At 42.0% G+C, this 23555-nt stretch overlaps 1 protein-coding gene across 1 annotated transcript in view; it reads left to right on the plus strand.

The window, feature by feature from the left end:
* Positions 1 to 272: 272 nt before the first annotated feature.
* LOC134351229 (myoferlin-like) overlaps positions 273 to 23555 on the plus strand; it is a 186636-nt gene continuing 163353 nt past the window's right edge. Inside the window, exons 1-7 of the mRNA XM_063057334.1 lie at positions 273 to 287; positions 5581 to 5672; positions 6636 to 6744; positions 13679 to 13742; positions 16440 to 16585; positions 19846 to 19974; positions 21523 to 21585. Of these exons, the coding sequence (XP_062913404.1) occupies positions 273 to 287; positions 5581 to 5672; positions 6636 to 6744; positions 13679 to 13742; positions 16440 to 16585; positions 19846 to 19974; positions 21523 to 21585 (618 nt within the window). The remainder of the gene's footprint in view (positions 288 to 5580; positions 5673 to 6635; positions 6745 to 13678; positions 13743 to 16439; positions 16586 to 19845; positions 19975 to 21522; positions 21586 to 23555) is intronic.

Below are 23555 nucleotides of genomic sequence, written 5' to 3' on the forward strand. Positions count from 1 at the left end.
GTTGAAGAAAATGAATTGATGACTACTTAGTATTTATAGTCATTGATTTAAAAAATAAGAACTCCCCTTGTTACACCTGTGGAAACAACCTTTGTACAAATAGCCTCAAGATTTGGGGAATAGATCTGGTATAGAGATAGGAGATATTACATTTTCCCAAAGAGTAGTGTGAATCTGTGGAATTCTCTGCCCAGCGAAGTGTAGAGCATTCCTTATTAAATATACTTAAGACACAGTTATGTAGATTTTTGCATATCAAGGAATTAAGGATTATGGGGAAAAGGCAGGTAAGTGGAGTTGAGTCCAAGGCCAGATTAGGCATGATCTTACTGAACAGCGGAGCAGGCTCGATGAGTCAGATGGTCTACTCCTGTTCCTAGTTTTTATGTTCTGAAGTAAATTGGTATAATGTAGACCATCTGGAGAAGTAACCCTATGATACGTGTAATTGTACTGTGAACCCACTGACGTGGTAGATATAAATACAGACTGTGAATTTGGTGATAAATGGTTGTGAACACTGCAGCATTAGCTCAGTTACATTCCTCCTCAGCTATTTCTGGGAATCACCTCATTTTCTATTGCTTTCTGTTTCCTGATTTAAACAGATTTCCAGGGTCTTCAAGGTGCGATGAGAATAAAACCTCAAGACCTCTTTTGTGTTTCTATATAACCAACCTGCCAGTGTACCCATTTTCCTCTGCTTCTTAGATTTCCATTAATACATCTTTGCCAATTCTTGTGGTGCACTATTTTCTGTTGTGTTGAATTCCACATTCACACCAGCAACTAAATCAAGAGAATTCCACAATAGATTTATTGTTGATCGTCTGTCTGATTTTTAGACTCCTACACATGTGAAGATGTCTCTCTACTCAATTAAATGTTCTTAATGTTCATTCTCGGGCTATCTCTCAACCTGCGTTTTCTAAAAAGTGAAGTGCCTGCCTACTGGAGTTTTCCTAGTTGCACCTCTGTAAATCTGTCTTGCATTTCCTGAAGTTCCTGTCTATTTTATACATCTTTGAAGACTTAAATATAAATTTTTCATTCTCAAGTAAACATTGTTCTGTTCATTGCTTGCTTGCTTTTTGAATTGTGTCCTTGTAGAAATTATATCTAGTGCATTTTTAATTCTCATGTTAACTTGTGCAAATACATTTAGTTACTTATGAATCTGTGCCCCCCGGGTACTTTGCTTTATACCCATTCAAACCTAGAATATGTGGGCTCCTTTTTCTTCATGCCAATCAACTCTCACTTTGCTGTTACCACAGTTAATTTGCCAATGATATGTAGATTCTGAAAGTCTTATCATTTAGACTTTAGACTTATCATTTAGAGGCGCGCGGCCACTTCAGTGGTGATGTCTGTTATCTGTCAAGTAGGGGATCGTGCACAATTCTGATTTGATGGAGATGGACGTGAGAGTATGGAGGAACATCTGGAAAACTTCTGAAATGCCCGCTTCGCTGCCGCTGCTACTGTGTGGAAACCGGAATCTCCGGAGCAGAAGGCCCCGAAATCCTCAGCTTTGCGTGTTTCAGCAGCCGGGGCGAGGTCAAAGGTGCTCGGCAGAGGATGGCGCTCGCGAGGCTGTATCAGAGAGGCTGGTTGGAAGCTCGAAGTTTTCGGATGGATGGACTCAGTGTTGGCCGTGGTCGGCTGCTTCCAAGGCATCGGCAAGTTGACGGTGCTTGGAGGTTTATGGCAGGGAGTCTCTCCCTTTTGCCGCCTGCTATTGGGGACTCGGGAGTCGATCGACTCGGGGACTTTGAGACTTTTTTTTACCGTGCCCATGGTTTGTTCTTCATCAAATTATGGTATTGCTTTGCACTGCTGTAACTATATGTTATAATTATGTGGTTCTGTCAGTGTTAGTCTTTGGTTTGTCCTGTTTTCTGTGATATCACTCCAGAGAAACATTGTATCATTTCTTAATGCATGTATGCATTTCTAAATGACAATAAAAGAGGACTGAGTGTTCTCATAATCTAATTTAATTTGGAAAACATTTAAATGGGGTGGGGGAAATATGATGCTATTTGGCAGAAACTTGGGAGCAGATGTTCTCGGGGAAATGCACGGCAGAAATGTTCAGGGAATATCTGCATGGCGTTCTGCATAATTATGTTCCAATGAGGCAGGGAAAGGATGGTAGGGTAAAAGAACCATGGTGTACAAAGGATGTAGAAAATTTAATTAAGAAAAGAAAAGCTTACGAAAGGTTCAAGAAACTAGGTACTGTTAGAACTCTAGAAAATTACAAGTTGCCAGGAAGGAGCTTAAGAATGAAATTGGGAGGGCTAGAAGGGACTATGAGAAGGCCTTGGTGAGCAGGATTAAGGAAAACCCCAAGGCATTCTACAAGTATGTGAAGAGCAAGAGAATGAGCTGTGTAAGAATAGGACCAATCAGGTGCAATAGTGGAAATGTGTGCATGGAGTCGGAGGAGGTGGTGGAGGTACTTAATATTTTGCTTCAGTATTCACCAGGGAAAAGGACCTTGGCAATTGTGGGGGTGACTTACAGCGGACTGAAACACTTGAGCATACAGACATTAAGGAAGTGGATGTACTGGAGCTTTTGAAAAGCATTAAGTTAGATAAGTCGCTGGATCTGGATGAGATATACCACAGGCTACTGTGGGAAGCGAAGGAGGAGATTGCTGAGCCTCTGGCGATGATCTTTGCATTCTCAATAGGGGTGGGAGAAGTACCGGAGGATTAGAGGGTTGCAAATGTTCTTCCCTTTCTCAAGAAAGGGAGTAGAGATAACCCAGGAAATTATAGACCAGTGAGTGTTACTTCAGTTGTGGGCAAGTTATTGGAGAAGATTCTGAGAAGCAGGATTTATGAGCATTTGGAAAGACATAATCTGATTAGGGATAATCAGCATGGCTTTGTCAAGGGCAGGTTGTGCCTTATGAACCTGATTGAATTTTTTGAGGATATACCCAAACACATTGATGAAGGTAGAGCAGTGGATGTAGTATATATGGATTTCAGTAAGGCATTTGATAAGGTTCCCCATGCGAGGCTCATTCAGAAAGTAATGAGGCATGGGATCCAAAGAGACCTTGCTTTGTGGATCCAGAATTGACTTGCCCACAGAAGGCAAATGGTGGTTGTAGATGGTTGGTATTCTGCATGGAGGTCGGTGACCAGTGGTGTTCCTCTTTGTGATTCTTATAAACGACTTGGATGAGGAAGTAGAAGGGTGGGTTAGTAAGTTTGCTGATGACACAAAAGTTGGGGGTGTTGTGAATGGTCCGGAGGGTTGTCAGAGGTTACAGCGGGATATCGATAGGATGTAGAACTGGGCTGAGAAGTGGCAGATGAAGTTCAACCTGGTTAAGTGTGAAGTAGTTCATTTTGGTAGGTCAGATTTGAAGACAGAATATAATATTAATGGTAAGACTCTTGGCATTGTGGAGGATCAGAGAGATCTTGTGGTCCTGCGCAGGTTGACATGGTTGTTAAGAAGACGTATGATGAACCATGGGATTGAGTTCAAGGGCCGTGAGGTAATGTTCAGCTATATAAGACCCCACTTGGAGTACTGTGTTCAGTTCTGGTCACCTCATTACAGGAAGGATGCGGACACTATAGAGAGAGTGCAGAGGAGATTTACAAGGATGTTGCCTGTATTGGAGAGTATGCCTTCTGAGAATAGGCTCAATGAATTTGGCCTTTTCTCCTTGGAGTGACAGAGGATGAGAGGTGATCTGATAGAGGTGCGTAAGATGGTGAGAGGCATTGATTGTGTGGATAGCCAGAGGCTTGTTCCGAAGGCTGAAATGCTGACATAGGGGGCATCATTTTAAGTTGCTTGGAAGTAGGTTCAGGGGGGATGTCAGAGGTAAGATTTTTTACACAGAGAGTTATGGGTGTGTGGAATGTAGTGCCAGGACAGTGGTAGAGGTGGATACAGTAGAGTTTTATAAGAGATTTTTGGATACGTACATGGAGCTTAGAAAAATAGAGGGCTCTCCAGTAGGGAAATTCTATGCAGTTTCTAGAGTAGGTTACATGGTCGGCACAACATTGTGGGCCAAAGGGTCTGTAATGTGCTGTAGATTTCTATGTTCATTACATCAGACTTGAAACCTGAATGTACTGGACATGCTAATGCTATAGATGCAAAACCAAGTCAGAAGCTAGGTTTCTGTTGTGAGTTAGTCACAGCCTGATATCCCAACCCTTGCCAATCATTCATAAACCAGGAGTGTGATGGAATTATGAGTTGCAAGTAACATCAACTCACTGTAACTTACTTTCTAGGAAATAAGAAGAGAACAGGCTTATCAGAAGAAGATCAGAATGTGCAATGGGATGATGTAAGTGGAAAGGCAATATCACGATGTGAAGCTCCACATAGTTTGAGAGTTTAAAGCTGTACCCACACACATGCAAAAGGTCCATTACTAATGGTATAGTCATGAGGTGTAACTCCAGGATTGAACGGCTTGTCATATGAAGAGTGTATGATGTCTCTAGGTCTGTATTCTCTGGGATTCAGAAGAATGAGGGGTGACCTAATTGAAACCTATCGAATGGTGAAAGGCCTTGTTAGAGTGTATGTGGAGAGGATGTTTCCAATGGAGGGAGAGCCTGGGACCCAAGGACACAACCTCAGAAAAGAGGGGCTTTCGAAGATGAGGAGAAATTTCTTTAGCCAGAGTGGTGAATCTGTAGAATTTGTTGCCACAGGCGGCTGTGGAGATCAAGTCTTTACTTGTGTTTAAGGCAGAGGTTAATAGTTTCTTGATTGGTCAGGGCATGAAGGGATACAGGGAGAAGGCAGGATATTGGGGCTGAGAGGAAAAATAGATTAACCATGATAAAATGGTGGAGCAGACTCGATGGGCTAAGCAGCCTAATTCTACTCCTATATCTTATGGTCTTATAATCATAAATCACCAAAAAATATCTGCCATCTTCTGCTATCATTTGAGAAGTTTTAGTTAACATGCATAAGAAACTTTGCCTAGCCTTGATAAGTTCTTATCACTGATACAGATGACCAGTGATCATAGTGGGTGAGAGCAAGTCCTGGTTATATGGGTGGCATATGGAGGGGTGGGGTTGTTTTAATCAGGGAAGATTGGATACGAATGGCACAGGACAACTTCTATCGACGTGTGGTCAATTGAATGAGGTTATGTTCAGGCACTGGTGTGAAGTTCTGATGCAGTGAAGGGAAAAGGTATTTGGTATACTTTGCAACTGGGTAGGAGAATACTGTAATATAGGTGTGGATAAGGACAAGTGATGCCCAATATATGTTGAGAAGAGGAGGGAGAATGCAATAACACTGGGTGAAAAAAGGACGAGTGCACTTGATGGTGAGTGTTGGGATGGACATTTTGCAGTAATGGGTGATATAGAGTGTGCAGAGTGAAAGAAGAAGGGTTAAAGTGTTGGCTGTAAATGGGAGTAGTGGCATTGCAAGGTGAAGTAAAGGGAAGAGCGTAGTGCAGAGTGACATGGACAGGTGAGAGAGATGAGGGAAGACAGCCATTAAATATTAAATTTGAAAAAAATTGTGATCAACCCTCTTTTTTTCTCTTTTTATCAGAGACTGAACTTTAATTTGAAGGGAAATCCTCTAGATGCAAAATCCTCTCTGCAGATTCATCTGAAAGAATCCGGCAAACGTGGAAAGGGCAGGTAACATTGTTCTACAATTTGAGGAACTGTTGTTTGGCTCTTGAGCCAGCAGTCTACAATATAATATAATCTGAGACAGGGGACCCTGCAAACAGCTATTGTGGTCATATCATCACTATGTGCTAGAGCAACTGAGTAATGATTAGATGTAAACCCAGGAAATATAAAAGTAAATCAGCTTCCAAATTGATCAGCAAAGGGGAGAGTTCAGTAAAGTGATGTGGCAAAAAGGAAGCATACACTCTAGCTACTTCATGAGGTATCTCCTGCATCTAATAAAATGGCCCTGAGTGTATATTTGTGGTCTTCTGCTGCTTAGCCCAGACATTTCAAGGTTCGACATGTTACAAATTCAGAGATGCTCTTTTGCACACCACTGTTGTAATGCATGGTTATTTGAGTTACCATCATCTTCCTGTCAGCTTGGACCAGTCTAGCCATTCTCCTCTGACATTCCATTAACAGGACATTTTTGCCCACAGAATTGCTGCTCATTGGATGATTTTTGTTTTTGCACCATTCTTTATAAACTCTAGAGACTGTTGTGTGTGAAAATCCCAGGAGATCAGTAGTTTCTGAGATACCCAGAACATCATGTCTGACACCAACAATCATTCCAGGGTCAAAGTCATTTAGATCACATTTCTTCCTCATTCTGATGTTTGGTCTGAACAACAACTGAACTTATTGACCATGTCTGCATGCTTTTATACTTTGAGTTGCTGCCACATGATTGGCTGATTAGATATCTGCATTAACGAACAGCTGTACAGGTGTACCAAATAAAGTGGCCACTGAGTGGAGATGGCGAGAAGGCATCTTTTCTATGTACAGCATTATAGCCATGTTGCCACCACCTTTTAAAGTAAAAGTTGAGTTTGCCTACTGCAGCAGGTTGTAAAAGTAGAAGGACTGACATGTTCAGCAGTAGTTTTATTTATTTATTTTGATTGTTTTTCTCAGGCTTGTTGGTTCCACTATTGTCCGGCTTGGAAATCTAGTTGTGGAGAAGAGCAAAATTTTGTCCTTCAACCAAATTCCTCTGGTGGATAAAAACAAGCAAAAAACTAAGGTAATGCTGTCTGCATCCAAACCTGCACCAAATCCTGTTCATTTGTCTTCTCTTGCTTGCAGGTTGGCTCCTGATAAAGGCTGCTCAATTTACCTCCTTTGTTGAAAATACATCCAATGGCTCACCTCACCTTCCATTTCCTCCTCCACCTGAAATTCTTTATGATATACCCTTCTGCAGTTTCAGTCTTTTGTGAACCCAACACTTTACCTATCTCAGTCCTAAAATGTAGAATTCTCACACTAAACTTATCTCCCCTGTGGTTTTTACCCTATCCCTACTTCGTAACACTGCCCCCTGAAATAGAAGCCATCATCGATAAAAATTTGCCATTGCTTTCTGTGCACCGACAAAGTCTTCCACTGCTATACCTGCCTGCCTTCTTTCAATCTTTCTTTCTCTACTGGCTCTCAGCTCACTCCTCCACCCCTCTTTTATTTGTAGAACATAGAACATAGAATAGTACAGCATAGTACAGGCCCTTCGGCGCACAGTGTTGTGCCGACCCTCAAACCCTGCCTCCCATATAACCCCCCACCTTAAATTCCTCCATATACCTGTCTAGTAGTCTCTTATACTTCACGAGTGTATGTGCCTCCACCACTGACTCGGGCAGTGCATTCCATGCACCAACCACTCTCTGAGTGAAAACCCTTCCCCTAATATCCCCCTTGAATTTCCCACCCGTTACCTTTAAGTCATGTCCCCTTGTATTGAGCCGTGGTGCCCTGGGGAAGAGGCGCTGGCTATCCACTCTATCTATTCCTCTTATTATCTTGTACACCTCTATCATGTCTCCTCTCATCCTCCTTCTCTCCAAAGAGTAAAGCCCTAGCTCCCTTAATCTCTGATCATAATGCATACTCTCTAAAGCAGGCAGCATCCTGATAAATCTCCTCTGTACCCTTTCCAATGCTTCCACATCCTTCCTATAGTGGGGCGATCAGAACTGGACACAGTACTCCAAGTGTGGCGTAACCAGAGTTTTATAGAGCTGCATCATTACATCGCGACTCTTAAACTCTATCCCTCGACTTATGAAAGGTAACACCCCATAAGCTTTCTTAACTACAGGTTTCCCCTGCTATACGAAGGTAGAGCGTTCCTATGAAACGGTTCGTAAGCCGGAATGTCGTAAAGCGAAGAAGCAATTACCATTTATCTATATGTGAAAGTTTTGTGAGCGTTCGCAGATCCAAAAATAACCTACCAAATCATGCCAAATAACACGTAAAACCTAAAATAACAGTAACATATAGTAAAAGCAGGAATGATATGATAAATACACAGCTTATATAAAGTAGAAATATTTTTCCACAATCATTGCCTGAACTGTTCTCCGTAGCGAAAATCTCACCCAAGCGCTGTCAGCAAAAGCACGGCGCAAGCGCTCTCTAGTAACCTTTCAGCTATAAAGCTGCCAAATCATACCAAATAACACGTAAAAATACACAGTCAATATAAAGTAGAAATAATGTATGTGCAGTGTAGTATCACTTACCGGAATTGGGACAGCACTGAGCACACTGATGATGGTGTGTTAGACTGAGTCGTCAGAGTTTGGGTGGTGCAGTGGCCCCCACCCTCCGGGCAGCGAACTGATACCGATCCGCGAAGCGTGCAGCGGTAGCCGGGAGGCACACAGCACATCTTTAAGAAAAAAGCCAAAATAAACATGCTAATTAATCAGGTGCCGCCTGGCACGTAATTGTCGGCCCAGATCAGTGCCGATTGCCGATTACATCGCCTCTGATCTGGGCCAACAATTATGTGTCGGGCGGCACCTAATTAATTAGCATGTTTATTTCGGCTTTTTTCTTAACGATGTGCTGTGTGCCTCCGGCTATTGCTGCACGCTTCGCTTATCGGTATCTGTCCGCGGCCTGGGTGTTGGGTTGGTGGGACACTGGGATGTCATCTCGTTGTCTGTTTCCATTAGAGCAGGCAGCTCATCTTCTCCTATAACTGCCTGCCTCGATGTCGAAGGTCGAGGTTCGTCGTCTGCTGTAGCTGATGTGGAAGGCTTGCTTGACTGCTGAGCCTTGCGCGTTTTTCTATCATACAGTTCTTTGTAAGCACTCAAACCATCCTGCAAATATCCCCTAAACCGACGTACCCTTTCAAAATTAATGTCGTACTTTATCATTACTCATTCGGTTTCGATTGTTATCCTTTCCTCTTCCAATTGCATCAGCTCTTCATCTATCAATTCTTGGTCATGGGATGCCAAAACCTCTTCAACATCATCTTCGTCAACTTCCACAAGCCAAACTCACTTAGTCCTTACTTCGTTCACCACGATCCAAATGCTTAATTATGTCTAGTTTTACGCTAAGTGTAACACCCTTACGAGCTCTTTCAGGCTTTTCCGATACCATAGAACTCATCTTGCTAATGGCTGCTCACAGGCACGTGTTTAAGCAATGCCGGTGAGAATGCAATTCCGAATCCGGGGGAGGAGCGGCTGCTCGGGGTGCGCGCTGCCTTTTATTGCGCACTGATTTTTTCGTAACAGTGAAAACACCGTCTGTTAGCAAAAACAGGGTACTAATGTAGGTCTTTCGTAACAGTGAGGTTTCGTAAAGCGAACGTTCAAAAAGCGGGGGACACCTGTACCCTACCTACCTGTGAGGCAACTTTCAGGGATCTGTGGACATGTACCCCCAGATCCCTCTGCTCCTCCACACTACCAAGTATCCCGCCATTTACTTTGTACTCTGCCTTGGAGTTTGTCCTTCCAAAGTGTACCACCTCACACTTCTCCAGGTTGAACTCCATCTGCCTCTTCTCAGCCCACTTCTGCATCCTATCAATAACCCTCTGCAATCTTCGACAATCCTCTACACTATCTACAACACCACCAACCTTTGTGTCGTCTGCAAACTTGCCAACCCACCCTTCTACCCCCACATCCAGGTTGTTAATAAAAATCACAAAAAGTAGAGGTCCCAGAACAGATCCTTGTAGGAAACCATTAGTCACAATCCTCCAATCTGTATGTACTCCCTCCACCACGACCCTCTGCCTTCTGCAGGCAAGCCAATTCAGAATCCACCTGGCCAAACTTCCTTGGATCCCATGCCTTCTGACTTTCTGAATAAGCCTACCGTGTGGAACCTTGTCAAATGCCTTACTAAAATCCATATAGATCACATCCGCTGCACTACCCTCATCCATATGCCTGGTCACCTCCTCAAAGAACTCTATCAGGCTTGTTAGACATGATCTGCCCTTCACAAAGCCATGCTGACTGTCTCTGATCAGACCATGATTCTCTAAATGTCCATAGATCCTATCTCTAAGAATGTTTTCCAACAGCTTTCCCACCACAGATGTAAGGTTCACTGGTCTGTAATTACCCGGACTATTCCTACTACCTTTTTTGAACAAGGGGACAACATTCGCCTCCCTCCAATCCTCTGGTACCATTTCCGTGGACAACAAGGACATAAAGATCCTAGCCAGAGGCTGAGCAATCTCTTCCCTTGCCTCGTGGAGCAACCTGGGGAATATTATAGGCCCTACCGGTCCAGTGAGCCAGCACTGGCCCACTGGCACCCAAGAGACCAATTAACCTTCTAACCCATAGGTCTTTGGAATATGAGATGAAACTGGAGCACCTGGAAGGAACTCACTAGGTCACAGAGAACATATGGACTCCTTCAGACGGCAGCAGGAATTGAACCCGCGTTGCTGGCACTGTAATAGTGTTACACTAACTGCTAGGCCATCGTCTTCCCCCCTACACCTTCAATCCTGGTACAGGGTCTTAACTCGAAACACTGCCAAATCCTCTCACTCCACAGATGCTGTTTGAACCACTGGGTTCCTCCAGCATTTTTTTTTGCACAGATTCCAGTGTGTACAGTCTCTTGCATCTCCCTCATTCTAGCTTGGTTCAGCTCTAGAGGGATCCCTGCTATTTTCTGAACCGGACAAAAGGGACATATTGTTTCAGAATGCTCTGGGGATGTGCTTGCCTAATTGATTCTGTATATGTGCCTGTATTTCTCTAAGAATGATTGGGGAGGGGATAAGGTTGTGAGTGTTTGCCTACCTGTGAGTATATGTGGATGCTTGTTTCTGTGCTTGACTGGCTATTGGGTATGAGTAGGTACAAGCCTGACTGTGTGTTTGCCTACCTAAGTGTAGGCATATGTCTGGCTGGGTGTCTCTGTCTTTTATTGAGTTTCTGCTTATCTCTATGTGAAGTGCTGTTTGAGAATTTTGAGAATCACAGCTGACATCAGCACTTGTGGTGCATTTGGAATTACAGGGGCTCTGGGTTACAGATGATCTAATTTATGTAAGCCTAACTTTGCAAAGGTTTTCCCATACTTTTTTACCGAGGTGGTGATAATGAAACTATTTTGTGGTATTTATTAATGACTCATTATAGTATATATTCCATTAGTTTAATTATAGGTACAGTAATGTAAATATGAATTTTTGATGAAGTAAAAGAATTGTAGCAAGTGAGTGTAGAGCATTAGAATGTGGGTAGCTATAGAAAATGGACGTTTCTGACTCACAGAGAAATTGACTTATGGGGAATTCTCAGGAATCCTTGTGTAATTTGGGGGCTGCCTGTATTGAAGTTTGACATATCTTGGCCAATTGAAGTATGCACTCTGTTTCAGGGCATACCACTGTCTGCAAATAGTTGTGTAAGCACAGTCTGTCATCGTCAACACAATTTCGTTCAGGAAAGCCTGGCAGAAAGCTCTTACTTTCTGGTGTGGCCCTCAGTTACAAAGATCCAGAGGTCCCAGTCAAAAAAAATGGGACACATGCTCCTTTCCCTCTTTTGCCTGCTCCATAAATGGAGTAACACACATCAAAGTTGCTGGTGAACGGTATTGTGCTCAGTTCTGGTTGCCTCACTAGAGGGAAGGATGTGGAAACTATAGGAAGTGTGCAGAGGAGATTTACAAGGATGTTGCCTGATTTGGGGAGCATGCGTTATGAGAATAGGTTGAGTGAACTCAGCCTTTTCTCCTTGGAGCGACGGAGGATGAGAGGTGATCTGATAGAGGTGTACAAGATGATGAGAGGCATTGATCGTGTGGATTGTCAGAGGCTTTTTCCCAGGGCTGAAATGGCTAGCACGAGAGGGCACAGTTTTAAGGTGCTTGGAAGTAGGTACACAGGAGAAGTCAGGGGTAAGTTTTTTACGCAGAGAGTGGTGAGAGTGTGGAATGGCCGCCGGTGATGGTGGTGGAGGCGGATACAATAGGGTCTTTTAAGAGACTCCTGGACAGGTACATGGAGCTTAGAAAAATAGAGGGCTATGGGTAACCCTAGGTAATTTCTCAGGTAAGGTCATGTTTGGCACAGCTTTGTGGGCCAAAGGGCCTGTATTGTGCTGTAGGTTTTCTATGTTTCTATAAATACGGGATGGAGCATGGCAAAGTTGAAATTCAATGTTTTTTAAATCATGATTGCTGGTACTTTCCTTGTTTACTTTTTTCCATATTCAGTGAAAACAGACTTGTACTTTTTACATTAGGATTTAGGGTCATGTACTCATACAGCATGGAAACAGGCTCTTTGACCCACATACTCAAGTCAACCATCAAGCACCCATCTGAATTAGTTCTACAATAATCCCATTTTATTCTCCCCACTGTTCTACAAGCTTCCTACAGTGGGGGAAACCATATTTGCCTATTACTCTGCCAACCTGCACATTGTGAAAGGAAATTGGATTATCTGCAGGAAGCCTGTAAGATCACAGACTTCATGCAGACGAATGCCAGGATTGAACATGGATTGCTGGAGATGTGATTCAGCACCTCTACAAGCTGCACCACTGTGCTGGGCTAAAACTACAGTCCTAATGCACTGATATAAATCAAGATGGATAATCTCAATACTGCTGTCTCACACTCCTATTAAGAGCAAATGAAGATCTAAGCTCTTTTTTTTCCAGTCCTGAAGAAGGGTCTCAGCCTGAAAAGTCAACTATTTATTTCCATGGATGCTGCCTGACTTGCTGAGTTCCTCCAGCATTTTGTGTGCGTTGCTTTAGATTTCCAGTATCTGCAGACTTTTTCATGTTTGTGATTCATAACTCTTACATTGGCTGGTGCTGGCAGATTGTGCATTTATTGCCTATCTGTTATGATGGTGGTGAACTTCTGTAACGTTGATGATACTTTCACCATAATTTCTGGTGGGAGCTGCTGCCTTGCACTCTTACAACTCTAATTCAATCCTATTTCCAGTTCTGTCTTTGTGGAGTTCGCATTTTTGTTAATTGGTAGGATGATTGGCTCTAGATGAATGGCAGAATCTGAAGGAGAATTAATGGGAATGTGGAGGGAATAAATTGGAAAAGTGTAGGATTAGTAGCATAGGGAGCTTGCTTCTTGGAGGTCCAAAGTATCTGTTTCTCTTCTCTGGCTCTATAAAAAGCAGATTGGGTATCTTATTCCATAGCTAAGGATTTTGAATGATGAAGAACAGTGGTGATTTGTCGACAAATCAGCAGTTGCTGGTATTCATAGCATTTGTACAAATCCAGATATTCTAGGATTGGGAGAAGATGTCAGAAAAGTAACGTAAATTTCTGCAACATATTTTGTAGATGTACACATAGCACTTACGCTATGTTTATATAGAAAGAGGGAGTGCAGATCAGGTAGGTTGCTCACAGTTGAACTTTGTGAGCGTTGATGGAATTAGACACATCTAGATAAGTGGAAGGTATCACATCAGATTGCTGATGTACCTTCAACAAGGGTTTCTGAAGTCAAGAGGAAATTCATGTGAAGTCCTCAGTGGATGAATATCAATAGGCTACTCAGTTTTGAAATGCAAGGTGGAAAGTGGTCACTGTTCTTGTCTATGCAAGTGGTTGCTGGGCGCGGGGAAGAACTAAATGGAGATACTGCTGCTGCAAATTTATCTGATTTTCATCTCCCTTTTCTAGAACACAATAAGCTTTGATATATTCTATGATGCACCCACAACTAATAAAAGAGAAAAGCAGGATGGTAAGTGAGGTATTTGATATGAATTTTGAGTTGAACAATAGTAACCACACTTATAAAGCACTGTGAGATTGTGAAAGGTTCTACAAAAATGCACGAGGCCTTTCAATGTTTATAGAAAATCTATTTATTTCAGACCCTTAGTTTCAGCTTCTAAGTAGGAGAATAATTAGATCAGTGAGTTAGTACACTCTCTGGCATGTGCTAGCATGTTAACTCTCTTGAAACTGCCAGGGGAGGTAAAGAAAGATCCCAGACGTAAGTTTCAAATTCTGCCCAGGGTGAAAGGTCTGTTGCCGTCTGCAATAAAGTCACAGCTGATCTTAACCTCTTTCTACTCTGCTGCCTGGTCCCCAAAACCCTGTAATTCCATTAAAGTTCAAGACTAAGCTGATTTAATTTCGCCTTGAATGCATTAGGTGAGTAAGCCTCCTCAGCAATCTTGGGAGTTCCAAAGATTCACAATTCTCAGAGGGAAGAACTTCATCTCAGTGTTAAATGACTCATTCCTTTTCCTGAAACCATGCTCATGGTGAAAATTGCAAAACTGCAAATGCTGGAAATATTCAGTGGGTCTGACCACTTCTGTGAGAAGAAAAACAGAGTCAACATTTCAGATTGAAGAGCCTTTGTTAGAACTACAAAGACGACAAAAAATGAGCTTTAAAAGCTGTGGGGAAGGTGGTGGAAGGTGTCATGGGAGACATGAGGGTTAATAGATCTCATCTGGTCATTTGGATTTATCTCCGGTTGCTGTGGAAAGCAAGGGAAAAGATAGCAGGGGCTATGATGGAGATTTTTGCATCTTTGTTAGCCATTGATGAGATGTAAAAGACTAGGGGATAGCTAATGTTCTGTTATTTAAGAAGGACAGCATGGATAAGCCAGATAATTACAAGCCGGCGAGCCTTGCTTATGTTAGTGGTAGAGAATATACTGGTCTAGTTTACTCTGTCATTTAAACATGACTTATTTATTTTCTCTCTCAACTCCATTCACCCGCCTTCTCCCCATTACCTTTGTCATCCTTACTCATCAAGAACTGATCTACCCTTGCTTTAAATATAAATGGTTTCAAGTGGTTCTATTTATTATCAGAGAATGTATACAACCTGAAATACTTGCCTTTGCAGACATCCACAAAATACAAAAGAACCCCAAAAGAATAAACAACAGAAAAACTTTAGAACCCCAAATTCCCCTCCCTTCACCCAAGCAGCAGCAAGCATCGATGCATCAACTTCCCCGTCCCCCACCACCTGTTCAGCAAAAGCATCAGCGCTCACCACCCACCAGGCAACAGCTAAGCACCCAAAGACAGCCCATGACTTGCAGTCAACAAAAACTGATGTTTACCCAACAGTTCAATATGCCACAGGCCCTCTCTTTCATTAACAAGGCACAGAGATATATCACTGATTTTTCAAGGCAGATGGGGAGACTGACAGTCGCTGTTATGATATTACAGTCTGCCACAACAGAATCCTCGTGTTCCATTTCCCGCGATGCCTCATTTGGCCACACTGGCCTGAAATTGGTCATCCACAGGGCCACAGCTCAGAGGCGCCATCTTCCAAGCCATGCCTAGTGAATGTCGGAAAACAATCGGCTGATGAGTTCCAGGAATGGGAATTCATCCGCCGTAAAACAAAGCAACACAGTTTGAGTATCACCTGCAGATCAGAACTTCTATAGAACCCCAACCACCTTGAAAAGGAAAAGAAGACACTAAATAGAAAAATTAAGCTGTTTTTTTGCAGATGAGCTCGAAGAGGCAGCCATTTGGTGCCATCTTAACTCTCTTATATTGGATGAACCGGACCTGGTGGCATCGAGATTCATCGTCACCGAGGAGGACGTTAGAAGGGCCTTCCTGGCGACGGGCCCAGATGGCGTCCTGGGACAGGTTCTTCGGGCCTGTGCAAGCGAGCTAGCTGGAGTGTTTGCTGACATCTTCAACTGCTCCTTGCTTCAGTCTAAGATCCCCTCATGTTCTAAGAAGGCAACAATAGTCCTGGTGCCGAAGAAGAGCAAGGTGGCAAGCCTGAATGACTATCGACCTGTGGCTGGATCTGGGCTGTACTTCCCAAATATCCAGATCTGCCTCTTGGTTTTTTTGCACTACCTTCCTTTCCCTTTTCTACTTTCTATTTATGATTTATAATTTAAATTTTTAATATTTACTATCGATTTGTACTCCAGGGAGCAGGAAGCGCAGAATCAAATATCGCTGTGATGATTGTACGTTCTAGTATCAGTTGTTTGCTGACAATAAAGTAAAGTAAGTTCTTTTAACAGATTGTTATTGATATTTGAAAAATACTTTAATGAAGGTGTTGGAATTAGTTATCACTAGCTTTAGGAGACATTTAGACAAGCACTTCAATAGGCAAGGCATAGAAAGATACAGACCTAATGCAGACAGATGAGAGAAGTTAGATAGTTTGGTAAGCTCAACATGGTCAAAAGAACCCAATCTTGAACTGTATAGATCTATAATTCCATGCATTTGAGTGGAAATGCTGATGTTTTTCTGTGGGAGTGTGGGTAATTGCAATGTGTGGCTGCTGTGTCTGTGAAGGTATGTGTGGAGGCATGAGATGTCTTTGTGCATTCTGCAGCTGAGTACGTATTCAACAGGACACATGCAGCTTTAATGTGAGTGCACGCACGAGTGAGTGATGTGCTTTTTCCTTTTAGGCAAAACTGAGCAGCCACCATCTGTAACAAACATCACTGGGGTACAGGAGCCTGCAGCAAGACCTCAATCTTTGCCTCCAGAACAAGGTGCAGTCAAAGGGACCTCAAAGTTCACTAGGAACTCAAATAAACCAGAAGATTTCCAGGTAAAGGGGACATTCTGCCTACAAGTTGTATCCTTGTAAGCGACTCAGTCATACACGCTTGCTGAGTTGCAATGACTCTGCTTTCAATTGGGGATTATTTGGTCTGTTCTATTTGATCTAAGTAGTTTTCTTGACTGATTTAGCTAGGTTATTGATTATGGAAAGATTAACAACTGAATTATATGTACTATAGCTCAACTATTAACTATAGAATACTGTACCTTACAATGAGGGTAATATGTTTGAATTAACCAGTGCACCCCAATGTTTATGTTCTATCCTTTATCACTGAATTCCAACACAATCCTGTTTTCCTGTGTATCCAACACTAGCCTGTGGGCAGAATTCAGCCTTTTCTTGTCTTGCTGAAGTGGAGACCGAGATAGGCTTGTGGCAGTTGTAGGCGTTTCCAAAGTGATCTCCTGCCATTCTGAACAATGATGAGGTCGATTCCTAATTTGCTCAATTACATCAGCAGCCTGATCTCGACCTCAAATACTCTCTGTATAGAATTTGTACATTTTTCCTTTGATCATATGGGTTTCTCCCATGGACTCTATGAATTCCTCCCACATCTCAAGAGCTGTGCAAGTTGGTAGGATAATTGGTTACTATAAATTACTCAAAAGATCATAAGAAACAGGAGTGGTATTAGGCCATTTGGCTCATCAAATCTGCTCCGCCATTCCATCATAGCCAGTTTATTAACCCTCTCAACTCCATTCTCCTGTCTTTGCCCCATGACATTTGATGCCCTGATTAATCAAGGACCTATCAACCGCTGTTTTAAGTATACCCAGTGACATGACCTCCACAGCCATCTTTAGCAATTAATTCCACAGATTTACCACCCTCTGGCTTAAGAAATTCCTCATCTCTGTTCTGAATGGACATCCTTCCATTCTGATGCTAGACTCTCCCATTATAAAAAACATCCTCTCCACATCCACTCTATAGGGCCTTTCAATATTTGCTAGGTTTCAGTGAGTTCCCTCCCCATACCTGTCCCCCTTTCTTCTAAACTCCAGTGAGTACAAGCCCAAGGCCATCAAATGCTCCACATATATGCATTAATGCTTTCATTCCTGGAACATTCTCGTGAACTGCCTCTGGACCCTCTTCAATGCCAGCACATCGTTTCTCAGATAAGGGGTCCAAAACTGCTCGTAATACTCCAAGTGAACTCTGACTAATGCCTCAACATTACATTCTTGCTTTTATATTCTAGACCTTTCAAAATAAGTGTTAACATTGCATTTGCCTCCCTTACCACCGACTCAACCTTGAAGTTAACTATTAGGAAATCCTGCACGAGGGCTCCCAAGGCCTTTTGCCCCTCTGGTTTTTGAATTTTCTCCCTCTTTAGAAAATAGCCTGTGCCTTTATTCCTCCTACGAAAGTGAACAACCATACACTTCTTGTGTAGCGTATGTAGTAGGAGAATTCAGTGTGAACTGATTGACATGTTAGAGAGACTAGGTTACAGGGAAATAAATTGTTCGATACAATTTCTTTGAGAACTGCCATAGAATCTTTGTTGAATACTGTCTTCTGTCTTTCTATGTCAAGAAAATAAGAGAAAATGACTTCAGGATATATGTAAGTGGATACCATATTCTCTGCTCATCCTCACTTTACAAAATCATGTTCTTTACCTTGAACTAACTTTGCAAATTAGTCCTCCAAAAGTACATCTCCTCAAACATCCCTTCAGTGTAGTGCAGTATTATAGCTCTGTCCGCTTCACTTTAGTAGGAATATTGCTGAGAGTGCACCACAGGAAGGACGTAAAGGCCTGGAGGAAGGTCAAGTGTGAGTTTCCCAAGATGTTTACTGCCTGAAAAGTAGTTGGTTACAACAAGTTAGAATGGGACATGAAATTTCCAAATTGATGAGAGGTTTGATTTTGCCTCGCTCCTCCCTGGTGAATGGGTCAATAACCAGTGAAAGTATTGGAGAAGATGGCGGCGCTACGCAGCTCGCAGCAGCCACTCTGGTGGTGATGTCTGTTATTTGTCAAGCAGGGTGCCGTGCACAATCCTGATTTGATGGAGACAGACGTGAGAGCATGGAGGAACATCTGGTGAAACTTCTGAAATGCCTGCTTCACTGCTGCTACTGTGTGGTCCAGAATCTCCAGAGGAGAAGGCCCCGAGTCCTCGGCTTTGCTTGTTGCTCGGCGGCCGGGGTGGGGTAGAAGCGCTCGGCAGAGGATGGTGCTTGGTGCTCAGTGTCAGAGGGCTGGTCGGAGGCTCGAAGTTTTCGAACGGACTCAGGGTCGGCTGCGGTCGGATGCTTCCAATGCATCGGCAAGTTTGCGGCGCTTGGAGGTTCATGGCAGGGAGAGTTTCTCCCTTCTACTATCTGTGTGAGATGATGGGGCTATCGAGACTTGAGACTTTTTTTTACCATGTCCATGGTCTGCTCCTTATCAAATTATGGTATTGCTTTGCACTGTTGTAACTATATGTTATAATTATGTGGTTTTGTCAGATTTAGTCTTGGTTTGTCCTGTGTTTCTGTGATAGCTTTCTGGAGGAACATTGTATCATTTTTTTAATGCATGCATTTCTAAATGACAATAAACGAGGACTGAGTGTCCTCATAATCTAATCTAATCTAATCCTAGAAGTAAAACTGAAATGCTGCCCTACCTCTGTCAAAATCCATTTCCTCTAATGTCTGGTGTACACTTCTGGGGACTGAGGAGTCAATGCAACAGCAGGTACAATCCAAACTATGGTTAGCCGATGCCATAGTTCTTGCTGAAAGTAGGAGCTGTGGCCCATAGACCAGTAAATCCCAGCTACAAGAGGAAAAAGTAAATACATTTAACAAGTTGTTAACCGAATTAATTAAAATCCACAAGTTTTCTCTCACCCTCCTTCATCTCAGCCTGTTTGCCTTAAACCATAAGACACAGAAACAGAATTGGGCTAGTTGGCCCATCAAATCAGCTCTGCTATTCCATGATGGCTGATTTATTTTCTCTCTGCCCCCTTCTCCTGCTTCTCCCCATAATCTAAAGGGAAGTTGATGAAAAATATCTTGAGTTTCAGATGGTGGAGGAAGCTGATTCCATAAATAATTGCAGAAAAGTTTTGGCATATTCTTGAGGATGATACATTTATAGGGTTAGAAAAGAAGCAGTGATCTGTGGTAAAATACCACAGACATGGTAATTAACACGGTAATGATGGGTGGAATAGTCATCTACTGTGCTGCAAGTTTCTATAATTACATGAAATCCTCATGATTAGGTTCGAATCCGGATTATCGAAGGCAGGCATCTCCAAGGTCTCAATATCAGACCTGTTGTGAAGGTGTACATGGGAGACTCGACTTTTCGAACCAGAATCAGACGTGGGAACAATCCGGTCTTTGATGAGGTAAAGGGAATAATGCAAGAATGGAGGTCGTACTACAGGGTCATCCTGGAACATACAGCAGAAAATTTTTACAGTGATTAAGGCATTGAGTTATAGGAGAGAGAAAGCATTGAGTTAACATAGGAAATGGTGGTGGGGGTGGGGGGGGTGGTTGAAGGTCTTATAAGATGTGCAATAAGCTCAGAATTTGAGCCAGACCATTGATTTATGCCAGGAAACATTTCTTCATAAAACATATTGGAAATCTAGTACAAATGAAGTGTCTTGGATGAAACACCAACTGTTTATTCTCTTCCCGAGATGCTGCCTGACTGAGTTCTTCCAGCATCTTGTGTGTAGTGCTCAAGATTTCCAGCATTTGCAGAATTTCTTGTGTGTGAAATCTGGAACTTTTTTGTGAAAGAACATGAACACAGTACTTTATTTGAAATTTGATAATGATTGATATATCTTATTACTGGTTATAGTTATTCATTTGTAGAGGTAAAAGTCTTTGTAAACCAGCATGAGATAAAAATTAGTCATAATCTCATTTATTGTCTGAATAGACTTAAGGGGATTTTATATGTTAAAAATGTGAAAAGAAACAAGATGCCATTGATTTTGGATGTATAACTTTGAACTTTGGGAGTAGGTGAGTGAGTGGATTTTGTGTGTGTGTATGTGTGTTGAATGGAGGTAAATGCACATGGTTGGGTTAAGGATGTGGCTATGCGCAAGTTTATTCTGGATAATGAGAGTGTTTATGAGGCATGTGAGAGAATATGGCCATGGGAATTCAAGAATGCAAGAATGTGGATGGTTGTATGCAATTCATGAGAGTGGGCACGTGGCCAAGTGGTTAAGGCATTCGTCTAGTGATCTGAAGGTCGCTAGTTTGAGCCTCAGCTGTGGCAGTGTGTTTGTGTCCTTGAGCAAGGCATTTAACCACACATTGCTCTAGTGTCTGTACGAGGAGTGGCGCCCCACACAGACTTCCAATCTGCACCTTGTAAGGCATGAAAATGCCTGACGCAGGCCTCTCATGGTCTGAGTCAACGTTCCCTCCCCATGAGAGTGGGATTGGCTATGTTTGAAAGTAGGATTTAGTCCATTCCTCTGTGTTTGCTGTCCAGATTGCCTTCAGAGTCCTTGCAAAAAGAACATGAAAAATATGTTATACGGCTTGGGGGTTGGGGGCATGGGTTACATAAAACAGCAAACCATGGATAATCCATCTTTATACTTTGAATTGTGATTCTGTGGAATTCATTGCCACAGACGGCTGTGGAAGCAAAGTCATTGGGTATATTTAAAGCGAAGGTTGATGCGCTCTTGATTAGTAAAGGCATCAAAGGTTACGAGGAGGAGGCAGGAAAATGGGGTTGAGAGGCTTATAAATCAATCATAATAGAATGATGGGAGCAGATTTGATGGGCTGAATGGCCTAATTCTGCTCCTGTCTTATGGTCTTGATTGATTATGTTTAAGGAGTGAAGTGAAACCTGCTTTGGTTTTCTTGTTCTTCAGGATAGTACCTAATCCAATGCTATATTTTATTTTGCACAGATTTTCTTTCAGAATTTTCATAAAACACCTTCTGAAGTCTTCAATACTTCGATACACATTCAGGTAGGTTAACCCAAAGCTAACAACAAATTTGAACTGTTTGCAAATCACAGCTGAAAGTATTTCATGAGATAGTCACTCCTGCTGCCAATGTTGATTTTGAAAACTGTCTGCCAGTTCTGAAAAGTATGTTAAATTTACACAGAAATTGGCATTTGAGAATCAGGCTTAATATCACCAGCATATGTCGTGAACAGTCCTGGGTATGACTGTAAACTACAACCGGTGATGAGGCTCTGTTTGGGGACTTACAGAGCTTTGTGGAAAGTGGAGTTTCCCCTTAGTCATTCATTGCTCCCAGGTCCGCTCTGACCCGGAACAGTAGCACCTGCAAGGGTGCCTGCTCAGGATACGAGTGAAGGCCAACGGCAGATCTGGCAGGTTCAGTAACTGAACTTATGACGGAGAAGGCCGATGAGCTACAACCTCAAATGTCAACGGCTATAGTATAGATGGATGAACATTTGGGAAGAGAAATGGCGATTTCTTTAGTTCCCCCAATGGTAGGCAATAGCAAACCACTGTTGCAATTTGCTAAGTAAACCATGGTCAAACTCACAAAATGTATCACACAACAACAGCGTCAAGAGGATCTTCAAGACAACTCTGAAGATGTTTTGCTCGGTAGGGTTGATTCTGGCCAGCAGGGGATCCCCAACCGTCATCAAGCTGCAGCTCATAAAATTAAAGTAACACAAAAGAAAATTATTGCCACTTGGAATGTAAGAACCCTATATCAAGCAGGAAGATTAGACAATGTGATAAATGAAATGGAAAGACCAAAGATTAACATCATGGGAATTAGTGAACTTCATTGGATAGGTGCTGGAACATGTCAGATTAGAAATAAAACACTAGTTTATTCTTGTGGAACATCCCATACTAATGGAGTAGGAATTCTTGTAGATGAAAACATGGCGAAAAGTGTTTTAGGACATTGGGTGATATCAGAAAGGATGCTCCTTGTTAGATTCAGAGGACAACCATTTGATTTAGCAATTATACAGGTATATGCACCAACAACAGATGGAACAAATGAAGATATAGATAAATTCTATGAAGAGCTTGAACAAGCAAAGAATGGATGCAAATCTCAGGATATTGTTATTGTCATGGGAGATCTAAATGCTAAAGTAGGACAAGGTGCTGATGGAAATACCATAGGAAAATTTGGACTGAAAGAAATGAAAGAGGTGAGAAATGTGTAGAATGGTGCAAGATGAATAATCGGGTCATTATGAATACCTACTTTAAAAACCATCCAAGACGCTTGTGGACCTGGAAAAGTCCAGGTGATAACACTAGAAATCAAATTGAATTTATTACTATAAACCAAAGATTTAGAAACTCAGTGACTCAATGCAAAACATATGCAGGTGCAGACTGTGTAATAGTGACCATAACCCAGTCGTATGTCATGTGAAAGTAAAACTTAAAAAATTAAAGAAGCAAATACCTGAACAATCCCTTGACTACTTGCAATTAATTAAAGAAGAAAACTTAAGACAAAAATTTACAATTGAAGTAAGGAATAGATTTCAAAGTTTAGAAATAGAATCTGTTGAAGATGATAGCAATCATGTAGAAATGAAATTTAATTCTCTAAAAGATGCCTTGGTAGAATCAGCAAAGTCAGTGATTCCTGAAAAAGAAAAAAGCACAAAGAATAAATGGATGACAGATGAAATCAAAAAAATGGAAGAAAGGAGAGGGAAGAAAGCAAATCCTATAGTGGTTTAATCAACATGTATAAAGATGATGGAAAGGGTAAAAATAAACAGACGGAAAGAAAATATTTCCTCCACTGTGGAGTACAGGAAAAAAGATGCAGAACTTTTAAAATTAAGAAACCCGTTTGAATTATGACCTTCTCTCCAGCATATTTGGTCTTCATCCCTTGTGTAATCAAATGGGAAAACAATTACATGCCAACATTTTTTCTTATGTTGAATTGTGTGTGTGATATTTTGATT

Source organism: Mobula hypostoma, chromosome 8 (genome assembly GCF_963921235.1).
Source record: "Mobula hypostoma chromosome 8, sMobHyp1.1, whole genome shotgun sequence".
Classification (NCBI taxonomy): domain Eukaryota; kingdom Metazoa; phylum Chordata; class Chondrichthyes; order Myliobatiformes; family Myliobatidae; genus Mobula; species Mobula hypostoma.